Below are 25,367 nucleotides of genomic sequence, written 5' to 3'. Positions count from 1 at the left end.
GAGAAGAAGAAATTTACCGCCACCAACACTTCTAGTTTCACACTTCTGGCCAGATGTGTTATGGGTGTTTTCACTCTTTCTCTGGAATATCATATATTGAACAGTGCTGGAGGCCAGTACCAGACCTGATGTCTGATGTCGTATGGTGAATTCTATGTAACATGTTGTTTGTGTTGAAAGAGGCCCAGTTTACATTACTGCCGTGTTAGTTTCTGTCTTTGGAAAACATGTTCATTTCTATATGAACAATATTTTAAAAGTATGAGGTTAAGCTGGGACTTAAATTTTGATCACATTCTGAGTTCTTTGTACTGTTGTGTACAGCGAAGCTGTAGCTTCATGTCAGTCTGTGTCTGTCCTGTTACCATAGTGAGATGCCCTTGTTTCAACTCCGAGACAGTGTATCCTGGAGAAAATGAATGTATTTCTGGCTGTTATCCTGTGTGAATCCTTGGTGGGGGAGAATGTGTCTGTTGCTGGGGAAGAGTGATTTACAGCAGCATTCTTGCTGAAAATCTCCGCTGATAAAATGCTTTGGGGACAAATGGCGCTTGGTTTCTGTGCAATTCAGTTCAGCTAATGAACAAGGCAGCAGATGGCAATTAGAGGACAGCTGGGCTTTCCAAGGGAGCCTTTGGTCTAAGAAACAAAGAAGAAGAGAGTTTAGTAGGGGTTGAGGCAGAAGGTGCTCACACACCAGTGGTGCCGTGAAAACAAGATTTCCAAACTCACTACACTTATTTAGCCTTCAGACTAAGGGAGGGTAACTTAGAATCTCTTCCTGGGCCTCAGAAGCCAGTGCCAGTAGCACATCATGGAATCTACCAGGAAGGAGTTTTCACGTGAGAGGTATGGTTGGAAACTGGGGCTGGAGAATGAAAGGATTAGAGGGTGTCGTCAGCATGGTGAACCTGGGCACCTACGGAGCCCGGGATGGCTTTCTTGGTCGCACTTAAACCTGCTGTAAATCCTCTGAAATTGGGGTAGGTGGAGACTTGATTGTGGGTGGAGCCTGAGAATACCCCCACTCTGTCTTCCCAAATTGACTCTGGGATATGGGGTTTTGTTTTGTGCTCCTCTCTAGCTCTGATGAGACGTCTAGGCAGTGATTTTCAAAGGGGCCTTAGGGAGCTGGACTCCTAACTCCCTTAGGACAAATCCTGTTGTAAGCAGTCAATGAAGCTTAACCTTGCTGGGCCTGGCGTACGTTAGTTGTAACCCAGGTGTCAATTTATTTTGGTTTTTAAAGCAAGCTCTTTCACTTTGATTTCACTTAAAATTCAAAATGGAATTCAGGTGGAGTGGCCATTATAGAGGAGAAAAGCCTTCAGACTTTGAAATGGCAATGTGTATTTAGACTGAAAGCCTTTCAGGTGCGAACTGTTTCACGTAGAGCACATTAGGTGTGCCCGGTAAATGATGAGGATCATACTGGTTTCATCTCTTTATGGTGGCTGCAGAACGCAACTCTTCATTGAGTGCTGGTCCCTGTGGGTACTCACTGTGCGTGAGTTGATGCTCCATGCGCATGAAACCAGAAGACTCTTCAGAGTTCATTGGTCCATGCCTATGCCTTTATCTCGCCCTCTATTGATTAACTCTGAACTGGGAATATAAGAGGCAGCACGGACAAACTGCTTCTCCAATTCCTTCCTATTGCTCATGGTCAAGCCTCCATACGTACGCTCCCAGAGCACTGTGCTGAGGACTATGGAGCCAGGTGTCTTCTAAAGTAATTAATAAAACGTCCACCATCCCAACAGGTGCTTTTGCTGGCAGGCCCATTACACCTGATCCTAATTGGCCCCCTTGCTGTCAATCTCAGCAGTGAGGCCATTGATTAAATGGGGCATGGAGGCTAAACTGTCCTCTGAGCCTCTAGGAAAGGGACATGTCGATAGAGCTGTGTGGGGAAAGCTTGCGCTGCTGCTGTTGCCTGTGTTGTCCTTGTTCAGGGGATAAACATTGGCATCTAAGGCTGTCAACCCAGCAAAACTCACTCTCTGTATAATATACCCTGGGAACAACTCTTTAAAAAATGTCATTGTCTGACCCCAGTGCTGAAGTTTTATTATTAAAGCAGTGAACAGTTTAGAATGCAACCTGCTGCCCAGCTAGTGGTGCAACTGTATGACAGGAAAAAGCTGGCATGAAGGAGTAATACGGTGTCTCGCTCTCTGTCACTTTCAATCCATCACCGACATTCTCGCTGGCCTGTATTGTTCCACTCAGAACGGGTTTTCAGCAAAGCAGGTCAGACGCATGGTCCCCTCCCATCCACTCACTAATTGACTGGAAATAAAGCAATGGACAAGACAAATTAACTCTGTGATTTCAGGCCCATCACTTCGGTGGTGCCTGATGGTTCTGGGGTCACAGTAATTAAGGCTAATGTGTTATTAGAAATCTACCAGTAGCTTTGATTTGGTGCCTCAAATCAGCCACCTAGTGAGGTTTAAGTGCCTTTAAAGCAGTGGCTAGTATAAGGAATGGATTCCCCATTATGAACTTTTCTAGCTAATGGCTGTATGGTATGGTGCTGTGGGATCTCGGGGTGTTGCTTCATACGGGTCTTGACCTAGTACTAGCTGAATTCAAACTCTGCAACTTAGAAATTACAGTTATGGTGCCTTGTCTTGCCTGCTGATCACCCTCAATTTCCAACTGAAGGCCATGGGTGACAGGGTTTGAACCCAGAACAGTTAATCTACCTCTTTGCTTTGATCTGCTGTTCATCTGGAAATCTCTTGCTTGCTTCTGCTGGGACACAGCCTAGCACACTGATTGATCACAAGCGCTTGATGTGAACAGATCATTCCAGTTAGTGTGAATGAGTCACCTGCCTAGCATTCACAGAGCGTATCCCAGGAACCCATCTCTGTTCAGAGGTCCCAACGGAGAATGAAATGGTTTCCTCCTTTGGACTACAGTTCACATTCCATAAAGCTGCATGGACGGGGCTGGGCTTTCCCCCACTGTGCAGAGACCAAACAGTGTTGATTCTGGGTGACAGAAGAGTTCTCAACTTTTGGGGTTGGTGGTTTTTATTAGTCGTTTAACAGAATAATAATCTAAAGCCCAAGAAGTACCTTCTGTACCTAGTCTCCTGAGCCAGGTGGTGCTTATTTCACAACAATCAAAGTGCATAGATCTTTGATGGAATGGACTCCGTGGATATTTTGCAGTTGACTTCAGTGGGAGCAAGATCAGACTCCCAGAGCTCAATAGTTGAGGTGATCTGAAAACATTTGTTTGATGGTTTCCTGCCTATATGCCATTGAAGAACGGACATTTACTGCCCCAAGAACTTGCTTTTACAGCCAAATGGGAAATAACATGAATAGCGTAACTACTGAGGGTGGTGCCCCAACTGTCCATCAGCAACCAGAGGAGAGAATCACTTGGAAATCCTTCATTTTTATTAACCGTCTCAGTTCAGGAGGGGTGGTGGAATTACAAAATCAAATTGCAGCTCAGACATTGAATTTATGAACATTTGTTGTTTCCTGCAGTGACCTTTGACCACTTTGAAATTTTGCGAGCCATTGGGAAAGGCAGCTTTGGAAAGGTAAGCTCCTCAAGAGTAAAACTACTGTATGAACAACAGAGACTGTAGCTAGCCAAGTACTGGGCACATCAGAGACGCTTACATTTGAGAGCTTATTGCAGAGTAATGGAATATTGCTTGTCGATGAGATTTGACCTGAACTTCAACTCCTAATAATCCAGGAAGAGTCTCTAAGTTTGACTCATCATCCATTTGGAATCCCCAACTTCTATTACAAGATATTAAACTGCAGTTAATGATAAACCCAATCAGCTGACTTTCATTATGTTAAATGGGTAAACATCCTCCGAATGGAGACTCCCCCACCAAAGCCCACTTGAGCATCCTGGTGTCTCCTTGACAAAGCACTATGATTCTCCGAGAGCAGCACTGCAGGGATCAAAGAAACATCTGTGTTTGAAATCCCACTTTGGGGATTTAAACATCGTGTTAGGGCTGTGGGTTTTTTCAGTAGGGTGATTTTCTATGACAAAACCCATGTCTGGAAGATGCCAAAAGCCCAGAGGTTTGATGGATCAGCTGTGCTACACTAGAAAGATTGTGCTGATCCTTATAGATAGGAGATGATGTCCCACTAGTACTCACAAGTCCTGCCTGCAGGGAGTGAGGCTGTCTCGGTGAATGCCCTCAGCTCCTACCCTACAGTCCTGCTTGGCGAAAGGGAGGCTCAGGGAGCAGCATGCAACACATGAATGATGGATAATTATGGGGAAAAAGCAGAGATTAGTCAGTCAGTTGATAAACCTGCAATACCCCAACTTTGCTTTGACAAACTCTGTACTCTAACTATGATTCTTCTTAGCATGAATATTGAATGCAGCACTTACAGGTGATGTGCAGGGTTAAATCATAAGAGCATGGGGCTGTGACCTAGTGACACGAATCTCATTGAAGTTAACAATAGGGTGCTCATAAGGGTACATTTCACCTGCACAAACTTGCTTTCATGTCTCCTAGCTACTCTGCCCACTCTAACATCTTGGTTTGCTCACTTAGGTCTGCATTGTACAGAAGAATGACACCAAGAAAATGTACGCCATGAAATACATGAACAAACAGAAATGTGTGGAGCGTAATGAAGTGAGAAATGTGTTCAAAGAGCTGCAGATTATGCAGGGCCTGGAACACCCCTTCCTGGTTAATTTGTGGTAAGTCATTAGTACTTTCTTTATACCTTTTCCATTTATTAGGAGCCTGCCTTTCAGGGGGGCTGAGCTCTTATCGACGTCAGTTGGAGCGGAGGCTGCTCAGCAACTCTGAAAACCTAGGAGGTTTTTTTTAAAAAATCCCTGTTTATAAAAAAAGCTGTGTTTCTAGTATGTGTCTTTTTGTTTCCCTTGTGGCTATTCTCCAGGGGTGTCTCCGACTGCCCGTAACCCAGTTTTATTTGACTCAGCTCCTTGATAAAAACAGCTTCCATTTCTAGCTGGAAATACAATTGGACTCAGATTCAAACGGTGCTCCCATAATGGGGCCCCCTTCCAGCTCCTATTTAGTTGAATGGATACCCACTGGCCTGAGGCAGCAGGTGCCCACTCCTTCCAGTTTTATTCCTCTCACAGTGGAGGCTGCCATGTCTTGCCTGGCAAAGTACAAATGCAATAGATTTTGCCCTGAGCTTTCTTTTTGCTGTGAAACAGTCACCTTTTGTGCCAAAGGGCCTTAGTGGACACCAAATGGGTTAGACCAGGTCGGCAACGTTTGGCACGCGGCTCGCCAGGGTAAGCACCCTGACGGGACGGGCCAGTTTATTTACCTGCTGACGCGGCAGGTTCGGCCGATCGCGGCCCCCACTCGCCGCGGTTCGCTGTCCCGGGCCAATGGGGGCGGCGAGAAGCGGCGCGGGCTGAGGGATGTGCTGGCCGTGGCTTCCCGCCGCCCCCATTGGCCCGGGACGGCGAACCACGGCCAGTGGGGGCCGCGATCGGCCGAACCTGCTGCGTCAGCAAGTAAATAAACTGGCCCGGCCCGCCAGGGTGCCAAACGTTGCCGACCCCTGGGTTAGACAATCACTGGTCTCCCAGACATACAAAGGCCGAATATAGTCTTTAGAAAATTGACACGATATGCTTCCTCTGTGGCATTTATAATGCCCCAGTTTACAATAAATGAAGCTTGATCCTCGGAGGTGCAGAGCACCCATAACTCCCACTGATTTCAACTCTGCAGGATTGGGCCTCTCAAGCTATTAAACAAGCACTAGCCCCATGGCTGGAATAAAGAAACATTGCTGGCTTTTAATGCAGAGTGCGTTAACTTCCTGCGCTAATGTGATTGATAGCCTTGGTGAAAGGACTGGATGTTATTCAAACTGGCTCCCTCTTGGCAGCAGATAACCAGAAATCTAATATTAAAGAGTGGGGTAGAAGCATGCATCACCCACTAAGTACCTCTGTAGATCAATCTTAATCTCGATCAATGTTGGTCTTCATCTTTCCTGTCCCTCCCTTTGCTCCCCCCTGCCTCCCGGTTGCTATTTTGTGGTTTATTCTATGCCATCAAAAGCTAGCCTTAAAACCTTATTGATATTTGCTGAACTAATGCTATTCAGCAAAGATAAAAGCCTTTGTTCAGTGGACAGAAAAAAAAATCCACCACAATTCAGATTTTATTGCAGAAACTCAGATCTCTCTTTGTGCGCATAAAACAGTCTCTTTCCTTTAAGCATACTTGATCAATGCAGCCTATACAGCCTTTTTTCAGTGGTTTGCCAGCCATCAGCACTGGGATTGATCAACACAAGGATAAAAGACATCTTAATCCTTCCATCTTCATTTGATTCAGCATGTTTTCCTGCAATAGCACAGTGGAACGAAGGTTTAAATAAGGCTCTGTTACTGTTAAATCCAGACAATAATTTTATTAGGACATCAATAACATTTCCAATTGTCTGGGGCTTAGATATCATGTGACTTGCCTTTAATTACATAGCAGCTTAATAGAGTCAATTGGTAAATAACATATAACTAGAAGGTCCCTGCAGGATACTGGGTAATTACACTTATTAGCTCTAAAGGTAATTTTCGAATGGGGTAAAACATTCAAAACAAAACCCAAACCCGTAGGAATCTTGCTTGGTTACTTGGAGTTTTGAGTTAAAAACTCAAAACCCACTGAGGATCACAAATCTTTGGAATGATTCGGAGTTCATTTATGGTTTCTTATTGAAATCTTCTGAGATATGTCGTTTCAGTGCTAAAGCAGGTGAAATGTAATAATTTTGATGGATAGAGAACTCAAAGCAGAACTCAGCCATGCAAACCCAAGTAGCACAACATGAAAGGTGATGTTTATGCATAGACCATTCCAAAGCAAAACCTCGGAATTTCCCATTTCTCTCATAATTATGGTGACCTCCAGCTCCCTTGTGGCCACATCCCCAAAATATGACAGCTAAGCTTTGCTTACGATCCATGGACCACATTTTTCACTGGATTATTTTGGTTGCTTGGTTTTGGTGATGCTTGCTGGTCTAACAAATTGATGAGATGCCAGCATGAATAGCCAATAGAAGGATGCTGCCCACAGCTGATCAATAGAGTTTTCTTGTGGGATACTTAGGAAACCTTACGCGATAAATGAAGACATCCAGTGGAGCTACTTAAACTGGAGCAGTAAATAACATCTGCATCCCCTATCTGAGCAACTGGTACTGCACTATTAACTGGCTCTTGGGAACCAGTCTCAAAAAATGCATGTGAATTAGTCATTCCTATACAAACCCAGACCCTATTTGTTGTGTTAATTGTGATTTTGAGTGCAGCTATGTACACCACCTTATGGCTTCATGCTGTGTCATCTTCCTGATTTTGATAGGATTCTTTGGGTCTACATAGGAGGAGACAGGGTAGCCCATCATAATTGGCAGAGTGATGCCAAAAGCAGGTGCACTGCCAGTTCAGAGCTCAGGCCAGATTGCTAATGCCATGCTGCATTTCCAGTAGACCAACCAGCCGGGGCTAGACACCATTATCTGGGGAAATGGCCTCCCTTATCCCCCCTCAGGCTTCCAAGATACAGGAGTATTTGGGGTCCATACAGCCTGGCTTTTACTGCCACTTTTTACCTAGCACCATCAAAGTAACTGCATTGGTGACTTGTTACAAGTGCACCAGGGTATAGTGATCAGCAGTAGCCTGTTTACATGTTTTTGTATTATTCCCTAATGCCTCCTGAGCGTACATGCAGAATAATAACAGTAAAGTTCTCCCGAATGGATTTCATAAATAGAAACTTTTTATTAGCTGATATAGATTTGCTGGCATCAATTCCTGACTACTCGAAAGAGGGAACAAATGCCTGTTGTATCCTGCATGAGGCTGTAGGAAAGGTTTGGAGGCCAAGCCTCCCAAAATAAGGGTGAGTTTAGGGTTTTACTCTGAACCTAAAACAATTGCACAGGTCCACAAATATGCAGCAGATCTAGGCTGTGCTGTTCAGTCAGACCAGCCCCACTACCTGCGCGATACGCACCTGCTGAGCTGCCCTCTGCCAAATCAATTTGCTCCCTCTCCCTTTGTTTATGTTTTGGGAAGCGAGGCCATGCCTACGTCCTGGTGGCCTCCTCACTTGCCCTCACTGGACACTGGGTAGCCACTCCCTCTGTTACATAGTTCAGCCTCCTCCCCCCCCCTCCCCAAAGGGAGTAGAAACATTTGAAATGTTGCTGTTCTTACTACTACTGACTGCTGCGCTGAAACAGGGACATATATAACCCACTCCACCTGGGCTGAAAGGTGGGTTTGAACCCAGGAGCTACTAATCTACAAGCATGAGCCTTTAGCACATGAGCTAAAAGACTTGTGTCCCATAGCTAGCGGCAGTAGCAATGGCCCGGTCAGCAGAAGGGGACAAAGAAGCACTCTTCCCCGATGAGAGAAACACAGATGCTCCTATTATGATGGCTAGTGGCTCTGGGGGATCCTAACACAGTTTCTAGGGAATGCCCAGTACTCCCCACATACTATAAAAATTATGATGTGTCTGTGTTTTATTGGTCACTGTGTTGCAGCCCACACGACCCAAATTCTGCAGGATTTACCTACCTCAGATTATGTACTGAATAGCAAAAAGGAGATGCAGATGCTTGTGATCCATCTAATGCGGGAGTGCTGGAACAATTTATATAGTGGGGGTGCTGAGAGCCACTGAACCAAACTGAAAACCCTGCATATGATAGAAACCACTTCAAGCCAGAGGGTGCGGGAGCACCCGCAGCACCCTTAGTTCCCGCACCTATGCTCTAATGGCCATGTTCTTTAAGCTAATGCTGTCAGAGAGGCAAGATATGAAGGGATTGATCCTATTTCATAACACACTGAGGACTTTGTTGAGGATTTGGAGAGAGATTACCTAATGTAGACACACACAAGTGAAATATCCGACTTCCCAACCTAAATAAACTCAGGGGCTGAGAGCGCTGCTGCCTGAAGCGCTTTCAATATTAGCGGGTGGAAAGATGACTTTTGTGGCTAATTAGTTAGTGAGGAGCCATTGGCTCTCTTTTTAGCATAGACACCCAGGTTGTCCTGTATTGTTGCACAGACTGAAGAACCCTGTATGGAGCAGCGTTGAGTAGCACCAGCTGAATTGCTCACTGGTCTTATCTCTTATAGACCTTTTTCTCAACAGAATTTTTTAGTCCTCCATAAAGCCAATCTGAGTCTCACTCCAGGCATGGTAATAATGCCATGTTGCTAGTGGACAAGTAGATACACCACAAAACTGCCCTAACTGGGACCCTCGTTGGCAGTCCCAGCAGAGCCAAAGACTGAAACCTCCTCTCCACAGAGGTAGTGCCATCAAAACAGCTTTTGGGCAGGCTGCGAGGAAAGTTTACTGCTGCTGCCTGTTCCGTATGTGTTCTGTGGCCCAACATAGGACTGCCTTGTCCAGCTGTAACTTCTTGCAAGCACAACGTTCACTTAAAACCCCCTTCTTATAAAAAAAAAAAGTGACCGTGATCAGCCACTCTTAGAGGCACGCGTGTGTGTTACAGAGCTTTTTGTGACTCAGTTTTACAGTGATTTAAGCCTTCCAGTATGATGAAGATTTACACAACTCTGCCACCTGGTTTGGTTGCTGAAGTTTGTGCAATCTGCTTTGCTTTTAAGCAAAGACGGAACCTGATTTAGCATCCTATTTGCTTATGCTGTTTCTTGGGGGAATCTCTTGGCACAAGATCAGGCATTTTTCATCTCTATATTCAGGAGCCTGCTGTGAGCACTGACTGCTCAGCGTCTGGAAAGTATTGATTACTTGAGCCATCGTTTGACTCCCAGTATTGTAGGCAGAGCTAACAATACCCATACCCACTTTCATTCTAAAACTCTGTTTTCAGTTACTTTTAACTTTACAAAACTTCAACAGTTTGGGCTGAAATTCCCCATGTTGGATGTCTGCCTCAGGTCTGAATTTTTTAGGAAAACTTCAGGGAAAATGGTCCAGCCTTTTCTGACAATGAGATTGGGGGACAAATATGCTGTTTTGTGCATTCTGATTTTTTTAACTGCTTAGCTGAGAAACTCTAATGCCTGCATGCTTTGGAGCAGGGACTTGACATTTGGCAGGGTGTGGCAGTGATGTGCCTTTTGCCATCCCTGTGCCGGTTTGCCCAAATTTGCCCACATTATAAGACTTTGAAAAATATCAGTGCATGCATGTTTAGTCAAGACTTGCTAGAGTTTATCAATGAAATTCTCTAAAGAATGCTTCAGCCCGAGGGACAATGACTGAGCAGGATTTCCTCTGCAGTTGCTGTTCCTGGCTAACATGGGCCATGTTAGGAATTAAGAGACTGAGATTTTCAAGGAAAGGTTGATGTTGATGGTGGAGCTATATAAAATCACCGTGTTGTGCATTTATACTCCTATAGTTATCTGATGAGCCGCAGTTCATTAACAAGGGCAGTACAACAGTTCTGCTGACTTCAGCGTTGATGCTGTTGCACAAACTAAATAGAGTACACAAATAAGGCCAAGCTGATGTCAAATTCCATGGTTTGGAAGCACAACTGAGGCTGAGGTGGGGTTGAGAGTTTAGAGGCAAATGGGAAGGGACATGTTAAAAACAGGGAATCCTTGTTTGCTAAATGGAAAAGCACAAATTGTTAAGAAAAAAATTTCATTTCCTGAGCCCCTAAGTCACTACTGGATAAAATAACCCTGAAACTACCCAAAGCATTTAACTATGTCCAGTCAAACATGCAGAATTTTTGCATTTGAGCTTTATTTCCGTCCTGTCAGAACAATAGGCTCATGACCTGATCCTAAGCAGAACAATTACTGTTCACTCCCACTGCTTTTAAAAGAGACAGAACTTTACCCAAATGAAATACCTACTTTTTACTATGTAAAAAAAATATCCTTCTACCTAAATGTTTGAAACACCTTTTCATCTAGAAAAATGGCTTTTTAATACTTTCCAGACACAACTTTACTCTGCACTTTATAACTACACCACTACCTCAATATAACGCCACCCAATATGACACGAATTTGGATATAACACGGTAAAGCAGTGCTCCGGGGGGGGGGGCCGGGCTACGCACTCCGGTGGATCAAAGCAAGTTCAATATAACACAGTTTCACCTATAACGCGGTAAGATTTTTTTGGCTCCCGTTGACAGCATTATATCGAGGTAGAGGTGTACTAACTGTCCTCACAACACCACTATGAAGTAGGTAGTAATTTAAAGGATGGGGGAATCAGGCAGCTAATGTAGGTGACTTGTTCAAGGTTACAGGGGAAGTCAGTATTAGAACAGGGATGGCTTTCATTCCCAGGGTCAGACATCTCCTTTTCCTAATAAAATTAGATGGGCCCCTTTCTGTTTAAGAAAAAAATTGGCATGTTGTTGCCTTTTAGACTGTCACCTTTGATAGCATCTGTAGCTAGTAGCAGGTCTCTGTTTTTCAGGTATGTACACAGCACGATGATGTGGGACTCTCTGTATTCTTGTGCCAGTATTTACTCAGGGGCACCTGCACGGTATGAACCGCTGCTCTCTCTCTCACTGGGCGTAGTTAATTGGATAACCAAACAGATGTGCCCAGATCAATCCAGTCATGAAATTGCCACAGAAATGTAAATAGAAGTGTGTGTAATTCAGCCATAATTACACATATCGGTATGCCTTGTGACTTATTGACATTAAAGAACACACTTTGAAAAATAACAGTATTGTCAAGGTCTCTTTTCGATTTGTTAAAAATAGTTTTCCCTTCTTCCCTAAAATAACTCTTTGGAAGCTTGAAAACAAAATCTGCTTCTTTGCTGATCTTACCTCCCTTCCGACATTTGTGAATGCACCAGCACTAGGCTGTTTGGTTATTTTACGGTTGCTCATAAGCACTGGATTGTTGACCCTGAGTTTTACTTTCCTATTTAGAAATAATGACCGCTGTGAACCAATTCCTTTTTCAAAAATACATATATAAAGATGTGTAAAGATGTATAGAGCTATTTAGAGAGGTATATCGAGAGACAAAGTCTTCATCAGTAATCAGTACATTTGTCCCAAATCTGATTAGTGTTAATACTATGAACTTACATACAGTATCAAACACAGACCTCGATCTCATTTGAAAAATGAGGGACCCAGTCTCAGGTGATGCTGAATGCCCTCCGCTCAGCAGGATTGCAAGAGGTGCTCAGCACCATTCTGGATTGGGCCCATAGGCTATGTCTACCCTGCAATTAGACACCCACGGCTGGCCGGTACCAGCTGATTCGGGTTTGGGCTGTTTCATTGCAGTGTAGACTTCCGGGCTCTGGGACCCCGGCACCTCACAGGATTCTAGAGCCTGGGCTCCAGCCTGAGCCCAGAAGTCAACACTGCAGTGAAACAGCCCTGCAGCCTGAGCCGGCTGGCCGGGTCAGCCACGGGTGTCTAATTGCAGTACATACATACCATATGTGTCTGTAAAACGTAGTATAGTCCAGACATATGAGTGGGAGTGACAAAACCCCATATCAGGATGTAGCACTATAATAATTTTGGTCAGATGTGGCTGTTGAGGGCAGCACTTTTGATCCCTTTTTCTTTGAACATTAGCTCTCCTGAGTCAAGACTTGGCTGTAGCATGGTGTTTCTACTCTCTCAGGTACTCATTCCAAGATGAGGAGGACATGTTCATGGTGGTGGATCTACTTCTTGGAGGAGATCTGCGTTATCATCTACAGCAAAATGTTCGATTTCAAGAAGCCACTGTGAAACTCTTCATCTGTGAGCTGGCATTGGCACTGGACTATCTCCAGAGCAGACACATCATCCACAGGTCAGTCATGGGCTTCAAAGGTGGGTTGATGTTGACATTCTGTTGTTGTGTCTTGGTACGCATTACCTTATGGTTGAGGCAGAACCAGTGGAGGTGATTTGTTTTAAACCTTAGCTATGAGAAAAAGACGTCAGCTTGTTACTCTGAGTCACAGCTGCCAACTTTACTCATTTTTGATGCCATCCACTAAGTGGAGCAAGGTGCATTCCGTTCTGCCTCATGCATCATTGCTGCAAAGTTAGTCACTACATTCTGATTCATAAATCTTTATAGCTGATGATCTACAAAGCAGAAAGAGCACAGCTTGATTTTCTGTTAGCAGGGGAGCCTGCTCTGTTAGTTGTAAGAAAAATGTTTTAATTTGTAAACTGAGGTAATTTGATAGGGAAATCATTGTTGGAAAGTAAATGTGATCATGTTCAGAAAATAATAATACCTAGCCACCTGTATGGTGACTTTTACTAGAGAACCTCAGAGTGCCTTACCAAGGAAGTATTTTTAACACAAAGGGAAATTGAAGCCTAGTGAAGTTAAGCAACTTGCCCTGTATCCTACAGAAGTCAGTAGCAGAATCAGGACTCCTGAGAAAGGTTTCAAGTTCTAACCACTTGACCATGTCTGGGTCCAAGTTGCATTTTTACAAAATAATTGTTTTGAACTGTACTTTGGCCAACTTTTCTTGGTTCAGGTCTTTCCCACTGCTCAGGTTTGGGAAGCACTTTGGAGGCAATGTATATCTATAGAAATTAGAAGTGAAAAAGGTATGTTAAGTCATCTGCTTCATTCCACCCAGGTCAGTGTGGCATACATAGCTTCTGGAACACCTCACATCATTCAACAGTGAAACTTGTAGGAACATGGACAGACTATTAAGGAAGTCTTTTCCAGGCTGCCTTGGTTGGGAGGAGGGTGCCCAGGATGTGGAGCATCAGGATGAGGTAGAGAGTCAAAGCTAGAGGAAATATTCTATGTAAGGGACTGCAGATGGCTCCCCTTTCCTGACAAACGAGAGTGGATATAACAGTACTCATCTGTCTTGTCCCTCACTGATATGGAAGGAGAAGCAGAAGCTTAGGGACAGGGCAGAAAACTCATATTTGTGTCTTCCTGAAATCTTTCCTTAGAGAAGTTTAAGGTTTTAAATATTTCTAATGCGGAGAGCACGCTATTTCCCTCCCTTAGGCAGACACCATAGAATATTTTTCCACTCATCCTGCAAGAAGATATAACTACTAGATTTAATTATCTCCAGCTCCTCAATGTCAGACCTATCCACTGAAGGAAATGCAGTGGAGAGAAGGCACCTCTACTGGGACCGCTGTTGTTGCATTTGAAGTTGTAGGCAGCAGGGCTAACTCTCTGTAAGAAACAGAAGGAAGAGGAATGGAAATAAATGCCCCTTCTCCTATATGTGAATTAAATGCCTCTCTCAATGTTGGGAATTTCTCACTGGAGTTTGTGCATGGCCAATGAAGCACAATTTGAGTTCTTCCAACCAATGAAACACCTTCTACTGTCTTTATGTCTATGTGGTATTTCTGTTAGCATGAATGGTAGCTCCAGTAGGATACAGGGTAGTAGAATATGGCAGAAGGAAACTGCCCCTGCGGTTCACAGGATACCACCTGCTCTGCAAGGTATCTACCACAGGGGGGGAAAAGAGAACTTTGATAACAGGTGATCTTGAAGGTGACCTTGAATTTCCACATCTCCTGTTCTGATTCCTTTCCTTTGCTTGCTTTATTCAGCTATGTTGGGTGGCAGGGAATGTTCAAAATTTGGAGGAAGTGATTACTTGCTTTTAAAAATACCCATAAGAATAACAAAACTAATTACAATCAGCCCTCAGGGCCTAATTGCAACCATCCCTCAGAAGAATAATTTCATGGAAACTAATTATTACAACTGAACACTACCAAAGAAGAATTTATATTTGTCTTTTAAAGTCTGATTTAAAAAAAAAATTATTCTTGACTGAATTATTAATGTGAGATTAAAAAATAGTGTATGCAGTACAGAGAAGTGATAGGTCACTTTCCATCACAATCCCATTATGATTGATATTTGGTATGTTTTACCTCAAAGAGGCAGTAATGTCAGGCTCCAAATGCAGACATTACTGGTGGGATTTTTTTTAACTTCTGGAACAATGATACAGCTTAATTAGACAACTAGTTATAAAAATACAGTAAATGTGATGCCAGAGGGTGAATCTGATGCCTTCCTTCTCTCTGTAAAACTCACTGTTTTAATCAAAATAGTAGGAATTGGCCAATATGCTGCATTTGTACATCATGACCATATTCTCTGCTGGTATAAATGGATGAAACTCCATTTAAGTCAATGGAGCTATGGCCATTTATATCAGCAGAGAATTTTTCTCTGTTTCAGTTTATAATAACATCATATTTCTATTACCTCTCATCCTGAATGATCACAAATATCTTTACAAACCTAATAATCTGATGTACAAACTGTACACAGGGTTCAAGTCATTCTACATTGAAATGCAGCCACCACAGGGGAGAAGCACAGCCACTGTTTGTTTTTCAGTGCACAGCAAATAACATGCAACAATTTAAGTCAGGAAGTAAAGGATACACCCTGCCCAGTTACAATTGCTTTGGGAGCTTATGTAGGCGCTTAGATGCTACAGTGATTGGTGGAGGGGGGAAGGCATAGAAGTACCAAGAGAGAGAAGTGAAAATGACCTAAAATAAAATGTAGCTAGGATCTCGGTTAGCACCCTACTCTTGAGAACAGTGCCATGGAATCTTTAATAGCCACAAGTTATCCAGATGTCGTTTTTACAATTTATCTCAAAGATGCCATTTCCATCAACATACGGCTGCCTAATATCATGTTAGGACATTGGTTCAGTACTGACTGAGAGGAACAAACGTCATCTACTGAATCACTAATGCCAGCCCTGTGGTACTCTGTGTTTTCCTTGGAGCTTTCAATAACTTCCATACAAGGATAGACCACCCTAGTGATACCTTACATAAGAACGGCCATACTTGGTCAGACCAATCATCCATCTAGCCCAGTATCTGGTCTTCCAACAGTGGCCAGTGCCAGATGCTTCAGAGGGAATGCACAGAACAGGGTAATTATCGAGTGATCCCATCGTCCAGTCCCAGCTTCTATCAATCAGAGGTTAGGATACCCAGAGCATGGGGTTGCATTCCTGGCCACCTGGGCTAATAGCTATTGATGGACCTATCCTCCATGAACTTATCTAATTCCTCTTTGAACCCAGTTATACTTTTGGCCTTCACAGCATCCCCTGGCAATGAGTTCCACAGGTTGAAGAAGTACATCGTTATGTTAGTTTTTACCCTGCTGTCTATTGATTTCATTGGGTAACCCCTGGTGCTTGTGTTATGTGATATGGTAAATAACACTTCCTTATTCACTTTCTCCACAACATTCATGATTTTATAAACTTCTATCATATCCCTGCTTAGTCGTCTCCCTTCTTAGCTGATAAGTCCCAGTCTTTTTAATTTCTTCTTATATAGAAGCTGTTCAGTACCCCTCATTTTTGTTGCCTATCACTGAACCTTTTCCATCTAATATATCTTTTTTTGGATGGGGTAACCAGAACTACGTGCAGAATTCAAAGTGTGGGCGTACCATGGATTTATATAGTGGCATTATGATATTTTCTATCTTATTATCTATTACTTTCCTGGTGGTTCCTAATAATCCAGTAGCTTTTTTTGATTGCTGCTGCACGTTGAGGAAATGTTTTCAGAGAACTATCCACAATGACTCCAAGACCTCTTTCTTCAATGGTAACAGCTCATTTAGACCCCATTGTTTTGTATGTACAGTTGGGATTATTTTTTCCAATGTGCATTACTTTGCGCATATCAACACTGAATTTCATCTGCCATTTTGAAGCGGAGTCACCCAGTTTTATGAGATCCCTTTGTAACTCTTTGCAGTCCGTTTTGGGCTTACCTATCTTCAGTAATTTTGTATCATCTGCAAATTTTGCTACCTCACTGTTCACCGCCTTTTCCAGATCATTTATGAATATGTTGAATACTTTCACTGGTGCCTCTTATTTTGCGTGACCATATAAATCAATTTGCCATTCTGATGGCAAAGAATGTAGGGAGGTTTAAATCAGTTAGCTGTAAATGATCATTTAGAATCGCTAGAGGCATAGGTTCCCCTTATTCTTCCACATGATCTTCTGTTATGGCAAGAGGCCTGCAACACTGATCGTATGTTCCATTCAGTGGAATCTCACTGCTTGCGTGTTGTTTTCAAATGACCAGCAGATGCCTACTGATTCTTTTGATTGGCCTTGGTAGCACATGAGTTTCTGGTGTAATGTGTTATTCCAATGACAGGTTCAGTAGAAATCCACTAAAGATTTTCAGTCTTTACTCAGGCAAAAAAACAATTAATCCAGTGGAATTTTGTTTGAGTGAGGACTGTAGGATTTGGCTTTAAATGGATAAATTGGTTGCATCAAAGTATTGTTACTTCCTACTTCTACTACAGTATGCATTACAAACATAACACACCAGAGACCTTTGGAATGAATATCTGTTAATAGAGAACACAGCTAAGGAATATAAAAAAGGGAAGAAGAGAATGAATTTAAAATTTGCTACAATAAGATTTATATAATAATAATTCCATGAAATCAGCTCAGCAAGAAACTCTGAGGTGTGAAGCTGTAGAAACAAGGCACTGCACAAAATTTAGAATATAATATGATTAAGAACACAATATAGAAAAAAAAAAAACCCAATATATTAATGAACGTTAGAATGAGTCAGCGTCACTAGACAGGGAAGGAACATCCTACTCAGGAGACAGTGAAGCTTAAAATACCTTTGAGTCTGATGTTTTACAAATGTGACAAACAGCAAAAGGCCTGACTTTCAATATTCTCATAGGAATAATTCACCCCTCAATTAAGAAGAATCCCAGCCCTGTTGAAAAGTTCAGCTCTTCTTGCAGCTTGAGACTGGCTCTGGCATGTTAGAGCTCCTATTTTCTCAGTAGTTTTATTTTTTCTTTCTTTTTCTTTTGTTTTAACACATGCCTGGATTTCTGCTTTGTGATGCGTTGAGCTCTCTGCAACCAGGCACAGTTCAGCTGCCCCTTTCAAACTCACTTACCCACAGACACCACCTTGCTCTGGGAAACAAAACTGTAGCGTGGTAATGAGGGTATTGGGTTAGCGTCTCTACCCTGCACCTGCTCACCAGCCACCAAATAATGGATGAGTATGAATTATACATTGTGAAGTAGGGGATAAGGTTTCTTTGGTACGGACACAGCGGCGAGATGAGGACAGACACATGGATGGATTTTAGTGGCAGCCCGCAACTTTTATTAAACATTAACCGGGGAGGTGCACATCTTGCCTATCGCCCATAGAGCCAAAAGATGCTCCACATGGCCGCCGTTCCAGGTTATATTCTGGGAGCTGGGGAATGCTGGCCAATCAGCACCCCTCCTCACTATCTCCCTCCCTCGCCGCTGGCCCCATCAAGTTCCCTTATCCGCCGAGGCAGGTAGTACTAGGCACTGTACTAGTACTGGTATACAGTACTAGTACTGGCATTTGTACTAGGCACTAAGTGCCAAAGCCTCAGGCCAGTGCTTGGCTTGAGTAGCTGGGCTGAGCATGTGCATAAGGGAGCAGTGGGGAGAAATCCTAACTCTCAGGTTGACATTGTGGGTATAATTGTTGATGTTATTAATTTATTTCTCTGTGGTAGTTCCTAGAGGCCCCAGTCAAGTGCTAGGGACTGAACACGTTATACCAAGAAGATGTTTATACTGCAAACCGAAAGAGTTTGCAGTATAAAACAAAAGGCAACAGGTTTGATTCAACAAACAGGAGGGAGCACCAGGCAACAAAGAGACAGTTCACGATTTGTGTGATAAGCAGCGGTCACACCAGCTGCCCCTTGACTTAACCACTGTTGAGTGTTGTGCATCCAGGCATGGGGTGTTTTAAGAAGAGATTTAAAGGAGGACAATGTAGTGGCCTTCTGGATTTTTTCAGAGAGCTCCTCCCATACACAAGTGGTAGCATGGGAGAAAGCAAGAAGCAACCCTCTGCTCCCATACATGCTTCCCACTGTAGGGTTAGGGGCCAGAGGATCCTTGGCTCACTCCTGCACTTCCCTCACAAGCTGACAAAGCTGTGCTGTGCTCCTCATGAGGGGTTCGCATCACCCTGTGTGCTGCCCTGCACAAAAGAACCACACCAGTCCAACTTTCACAGGACCCTCTATGGCCATTTTTTATGATTAACTTATATCAACAGCTGCTATCGGGACTCAACCCGCCTTCTAATGGCAATAGAAAAAAACAAAACTAAACCAGTCTGGCCTTGTTTATCATTCCATCTCTATGAAAAGCCACAGTTCATTAGAGGATGGCTAAACACTGCACATATACATGCACTAACTAGGAGTTGCTTGCCTGTGGGGAGTTGTTTGCTTACTACCCTTCATCAGACCTTTAGCAGAGAGGATATACTCTGGGACAGAAAACATATGCAGCAAAACTATGCATCTCTTCCCATCCACAGTTTCCACACATGTTTTTTCAAATAGACTGCAGAGTGCAATATGTCATTCTGTCTTTCCAATAAACACTGTTTAGGAATATACAGATCTAATCCCTAAAATGTGCATTGTAAATGGAAGAAACACTCACGTAAAACAGGCCTTAATCTAATGTAATTGAAACTTGCGAAGACTAAAGTCCAACAAGTATTTGATTTATTTGCTTCAGGTTTTTCCTATAAATTGCAGTGATGTGCCAACATCTGACTTGGGCTTACACTAGGTAAGAACTAGCCCGTAGTCAGAAAAGTGACTGCAGGAAATACCATCTCAGGTTCCATATTTATTCTTTTCAAGTGTCTTCAGAGCAAACATGCGCCATTTACAGATCAAAAGATTATATGTCATGGTCAGCCATCTTGGGGCATGGTCCGCATCCCAGCACATGTGCTGTTGAACTTTCTGCTATTCAGAGGCACTCTCTGCCTCTTTTTAAAGGAAAACAGCAGCATACATCCCAGCCCACGTTTCCCCACCTGGGCCAGCACAGGATGACTTTTCAAATATATACGAGGCTCTGAACAAATATGTGTCCTGTGTAGCTCCCAAGGTTTAGGGCAAGATGTGGCCCTAAATTAGAAGAAAATTTCCATTTGCCTTCCTTTACTGTCCACTTTCTGCACTTGCAACTGAAAGTTACATTACAGTCAGAATTCCAGTGGCATGACCACACCATCTCCAGAGGGCTTTGAATGGCCTCCAGCCGAGCAATAGTTCAATTGAGCCAGGGCTCCTTAATGCCTGAGAACAAATGCACTAAGCCCTGAAGAAACCAGCCTCTCTGCTCCAGAAACATTCACAAGAAGCGGAAGCCACCCTTAAGGAGCATGACATGCAATTGGAGCTGCAGCTGGGGCTGTTCGAGGTACACGTAATACGATGAAACATACTTGGCCAATTGCAAGATTTTGCAGGTCGTATAATTATCACTGTACCCCGAGGGGACGACATTAAATTGATAGAGTGACTGAGCAGAGGAGTACCGCATCTGTAATTGGGAACCTCAGGAGATGTGCAGATAATTGTTTACTTTGTATGAGCAAAGCTGTGACGAGGCAGCAAAGACAAAGACTGATGGCTTGAAATGTTGGTGCACGTATTTTTAAGGAAAGTGGAAAATATTAATTAATGTGTAGACATTAGGGACTGATTCTGATCTCACTGACACTGGTGGGACCCCACAGATTGCATACCAGAGTGAGTGAGATCAGAACTGGACCCAATGGTAATACATCATATTTAACCCTAAATAATTAGTAAAGCTGGTCAAAAAAAGAAAAACAATTTTTAATTAAATATTTCAAAATTTTGAAGGTGTTTTCATTTCAAAGGGTTAGAAAAGGGCCTGTTTTTTCTCTTTTTTGGGGGATTTTTTTTTAAAAGAAAAAATCAAATTATATTATAAAAAAACATTATTGAAAACATGATAGCAGTGGTTATTAAAATTTTTCATTTACCAAGAAGCCACACTTTTGACAACCTGGCCTTTATGTTTTGAACTGTGGTGTAGTAGGTACTGTGGACCGTTGCATTGTTTAATAAAAGAAAAAACCCACCTGCTGCATTCGACTCTGGAAGTGGTATTTCAGTGATGGTGAATTGATCTTTATACTTCTCTTACCCATCTCACGGGGGGTTCCAAGACGTAGTCAATTGGTGTTTGTGAATCATTGTGAGTTGCTCAGATGAAAGATGCTGTGCCGGTGCAAATTATTTAGTATTATGATTATACACATTTTCTTTTTTCCAAGATAAAGATGACTCTGTGAACCATACTTTTTTTTTTTTTTTAATAGATTATATTTTAAAAAGGCTAAATCCTAGCCTTTAGATTGTTCTCATTGGAACCGCGGGCCTGGTTGCAAGCACTCCACAGTTAAAGGGTTATTTTCATTGTGGCTGAAGGGTGTTCTTCGTGATTTCCATATGCTGTATTAAATTTCAAGGTGCCTGGCTCAGTCCCAGAGCAAGTGAGGGATGTGGTGTAATTAGCTTATTAAAACCAGGTAATGTCTTGTAAAGTCAATCAAGTGCATACAGCAGGAATATCAGTTGTGAGTTTTCTCTTGCAGTAGGGAGTATTCCCTTTCTTCACTTGTTATGGAAATAGCTTTTCCCATTGACAAAACAAAACCCCATCGTATGGAATGCATTTTTTTTTAAACAAAGATGTTAAATAAACTGTGTTAAGAGATCACTTCTGTAGGGGCACTTCTGTAATGATTTGTTTTGAATGGAAGCAAATTAAAAAAGAAATCCACATATTACAGCAGCCTGTGTATTTTTCATTAGCAAACCAAACTTTACTAAGGACCTTATTTTTGCTCAGACTATGCAATGTTGACTTCTCAAATGTTTTATTTTTCTGCTGAAATACTGTCTTCCAACAGGTGCAAATATTTTCTTCTCAGATTCTTTTGTAATTTAACTTTACACTGAGTTTTGTGCATTTCCTTTTCTTCCCTCCTGGTATCTCTCATCAGCTCCACTAGATCTCAGATTTTGTATAGTTTCCTCATAGAATCATAGAATATCAGGGTTGGAAGGGACCTCAGGAGGTCATCTAGTCCAACCCCCTGCTCAAAGCAGGACCAATTCCCAACTAAATCATCCCAGCCAGGGCTTTGTCAAGCCGGGCCTTAAAAACCTCCAAGGAAGGAGACTCCACCACCTCCCTAGGTAACGCATTTCAGTGCTTCACCACCCTCCTAGTGAAATAGTGTTTCCTAATATCCAACCTAGACCTCCCCCACTGCAACTTGAGACCATTGCTCCTTGTTCTGTCATCTGCCACCATTGAGAACAGCTGAGTTCCATCCTCTTTGGAACCCCTCTTCAGGTAGTTGTAGGCTGCTATCAAATCCCCCCTCATTCTTCTCTTCTGGAGACTAAACAATCCTAGTTCCCTCAGCCTCTCCTCATAAGTCATGCACTCCAGACCCCTAATCATTTTTGTTGCCCTCCGCTGGACTCTTTCCAATTTTTCCACATCCTTCTTGTAGTGTGGGGCCCAAAACTGGACACAGTACTCCAGATGAGGCCTCACCAATGTCGAATAAAGGGGAATGATCACGTCCCTCAATCTGCTGGCAATGCCCCTACTTATACAGCCCAAAATGCCGTTAGCCTTCTTGGCAACAAGAGCACACTGTTGACTCATATCCAGCTTCTCGTCCACTGTGACCCCTAGGTCCTTTTCTGCAGAACTGCTACCTAGCCATTCGGTCCCTAGTCTGTAGCTGTGCATGGGATTCTTCCGTCCTAAGTGCAGGACTCTGCACTTGTCCTTGTTGAACCTCATCAGGTTTCTTTTGGCCCAATCCTCTAATTTGTCTAGGTCCCTCTGTATCCGATCCCTACCCTCTAGTGTATCTACCACGCCTCCTAGTTTAGTGTCATCGGCAAACTTGCTGAGAGTGCAGTCCACTCCATCCTCCAGATCATTAATAAAGATATTAAACAAAACCGGCCCCAGGACCGACCCTTGGGGCACTCCGCTTGAAACTGGCTGCCAACTAGACATGGAGCCATTGATCACTACCCGTTGAGCCCGACGATCTAGCCAGCTTTCTATCCACCTTACAGTCCATTCATCCAGCCCATACTTCTTTAACTTGGCAGCAAGAATACTGTGGGAGACCGTATCAAAAGCTTTGCTAAAGTCAAGGAATAACACATCCACTGCTTTCCCCTCATCCACAGAGCCAGTTATCTCATCATAGAAGGCAATTAGGTTAGTCAGGCACGACTTCCCCTTGGTGAATCCATGCTGACTGTTCCTGATCACTTTCCTCTCCTCTAAGTGTTTCATAATTGATTCCTTGAGGACCTGCTCCATGATTTTTCCAGGGACTGAGGTGAGGCTGACTGGCCTGTAGTTCCCCGGATCCTCCTCCTTCCCTTTTTTAAAGATGGGCACTACATTAGCCTTTTTCCAGTCATCCGGGACCTCCCCCGATCGCCATGAGTTTTCAAAAATAATGGCTAATGGCTCTGCAATCTCATCCGCCAACTCCTTTAGCACCCTCGGATGCAGCGCATCCGGCCCCATGGACTTGTGCACGTCCAGTTTTTCTAAATAGTCCCGAACCACTTCTTTCTCCACAGAGGGCTGGTCACCTTCTCCCCATATTGTGCTGCCCAGTGCAGCAGTCTGGGAGCTGACCTTGTTTGTGAAGACAGAGGCAAAAAAATCATTGAGTACATTAGCTTTTTCCACATCCTCAGTCACTAGGTTGCCTCCCTCATTCAGTAAGGGTCCCACACTTTCCTTGACTTTCTTCTTGTTGCTAACATACCTGAAGAAACCCTTCTTGTTACTCTTAACATCTCTTGCTAGCTGCAACTCCAAGTGTGATTTGGCCTTCCTGATTTCACTCCTGCATGCCTGAGCAATATTTTTATACTCCTCCCTGGTCATTTGTCCAATCTTCCACTTCTTGTAAGCTTCTTTTTTGTGTTTAAGATCAGCAAGGATTTCACTGTTTAGCCAAGCTGGTCGCCTGCCATATTTACTATTCTTTCTACACATCGGGATGATTTGTTCCTGCAACCGCAATAAGGTTTCTTTAAAATACAGCCAGCTCTCCTGGACCCCTTTGCCCTTCATGTTATTCTCCCAGGGGATCCTGCCCATCTGTTCCCTGAGGGAGTCAAAGTCTGCTTTTCTGAAGTCCAGGGTCCGTATTCTGCTGCTCTCCTTTCTTCCTTGTGTCAGGATCCTGAACTCGACCATCTCATGGTCACTGCCTCCCAGGTTCCCATCCACTTTTGCTTCCCCTACTAATTCTTCCTGTTTGTGAGCAGCAGGTCAAGAAAAGCTCTGCCCCTAGTTGGTTCCTCCAGCACTTGCACCAGGAAATTGTCCCCTACACTTTCCAAAAACTTCCTGGATTGTCTGTGCACCGCTGTATTGCTCTCCCAGCAGATATCAGGGTAATTAAAGTCTCCCATGAGAACCAGGGCCTGCGATCTAGCAACTTCTGCTAGTTGCCAGAAGAAAGCCTCGTCCACCTCATCCCCCTGGTCTGGTGGTCTATAGCAGACTCCGACCACGACATCACCCTTGTTGCTCACACTTCTCAACTTTATCCAGAGACACTCAGGTTTTTCTTCAGTTTCATACCGGAGCTCTGAGCAGTCATACTCCTCTCTTACATACAACGCAACTCCCCCACCTTTTCTGCCCTGCCTGTCCTTCCTGAACAGTTTATATCCATCCATGAGAGTACTCCAGTCATGTGAGTTATCCCACCAAGTCTCTGTTATTCCAATCGCATCATAGTTCCCTGACTGTGCCAGGACTTCCAGTTCTCCCTGCTTGTTTCCCAGGCTTCTTGCATTTGTGTATAGGCACTTAAGATAACTCATTGATCGTCCCTCTTTCTCAGTATGAGCCAGGAGTCCTCCCCTCTTGCGCTCTCCTGCTTGTGCTTCCTCCCAGGATCCCATTTCCCCACTTACCTCAGGGCTTTGGTCTCCTTCCCCCGGTGAACCTAGTTTAAAGCCCTCCTCACTAGGTTAGCCAGCCTGCTGGCGAAGATGCTCTTCCCTCTCTTTGTTAGGTGGAGCCCCTCCCTGCCCAGCACTCCTCCTTCTTGGAACACCATCCCATGGTCGAAGAATCCAAAGCCTTCTCTCCGACACCACCTGCGTAGCCATTCGTTGACTTCCACGATTCGACGGTCTCTACCCAGGCCTTTTCCTTGCACAGGGAGGATGGACGAGAACACCACTTGCGCCTCAAACTCCTTTATCCTTCTTCCCAGAGCCACGTAGGTGAGATGCATTCAGTAATATGGCCAAGATTGGTAACGGACATAAACTAGGTCTGTTGATTAATCGCAGTTAACTCACACGATTAACTAAAAAAAAATGAATTGCGATTAATTGCAGTTTTAATCGCACCAT

General features: G+C 43.6%; 1 protein-coding gene across 1 annotated transcript in view; it reads left to right on the top strand.

The window, feature by feature from the left end:
- Positions 1-3,520: 3,520 nt before the first annotated feature.
- The window catches only part of STK32A (serine/threonine kinase 32A), a 69,970-nt gene continuing 48,123 nt past the window's right edge, over positions 3,521-25,367 (top strand). Inside the window, exons 1-3 of the mRNA XM_065409734.1 lie at positions 3,521-3,568; positions 4,565-4,716; positions 12,673-12,846. Coding sequence (XP_065265806.1) covers positions 4,598-4,716; positions 12,673-12,846 — 293 coding nt within the window. The 5' untranslated portion in view covers positions 3,521-3,568; positions 4,565-4,597. The remainder of the gene's footprint in view (positions 3,569-4,564; positions 4,717-12,672; positions 12,847-25,367) is intronic.

Source organism: Emys orbicularis, chromosome 8, assembly GCF_028017835.1.
Source record: "Emys orbicularis isolate rEmyOrb1 chromosome 8, rEmyOrb1.hap1, whole genome shotgun sequence".
NCBI lineage: Eukaryota > Metazoa > Chordata > Testudines > Emydidae > Emys > Emys orbicularis.
Note: the sequence above shows the minus strand (reverse complement) of the source record. Positions and strands in the feature narration are given on the sequence as shown.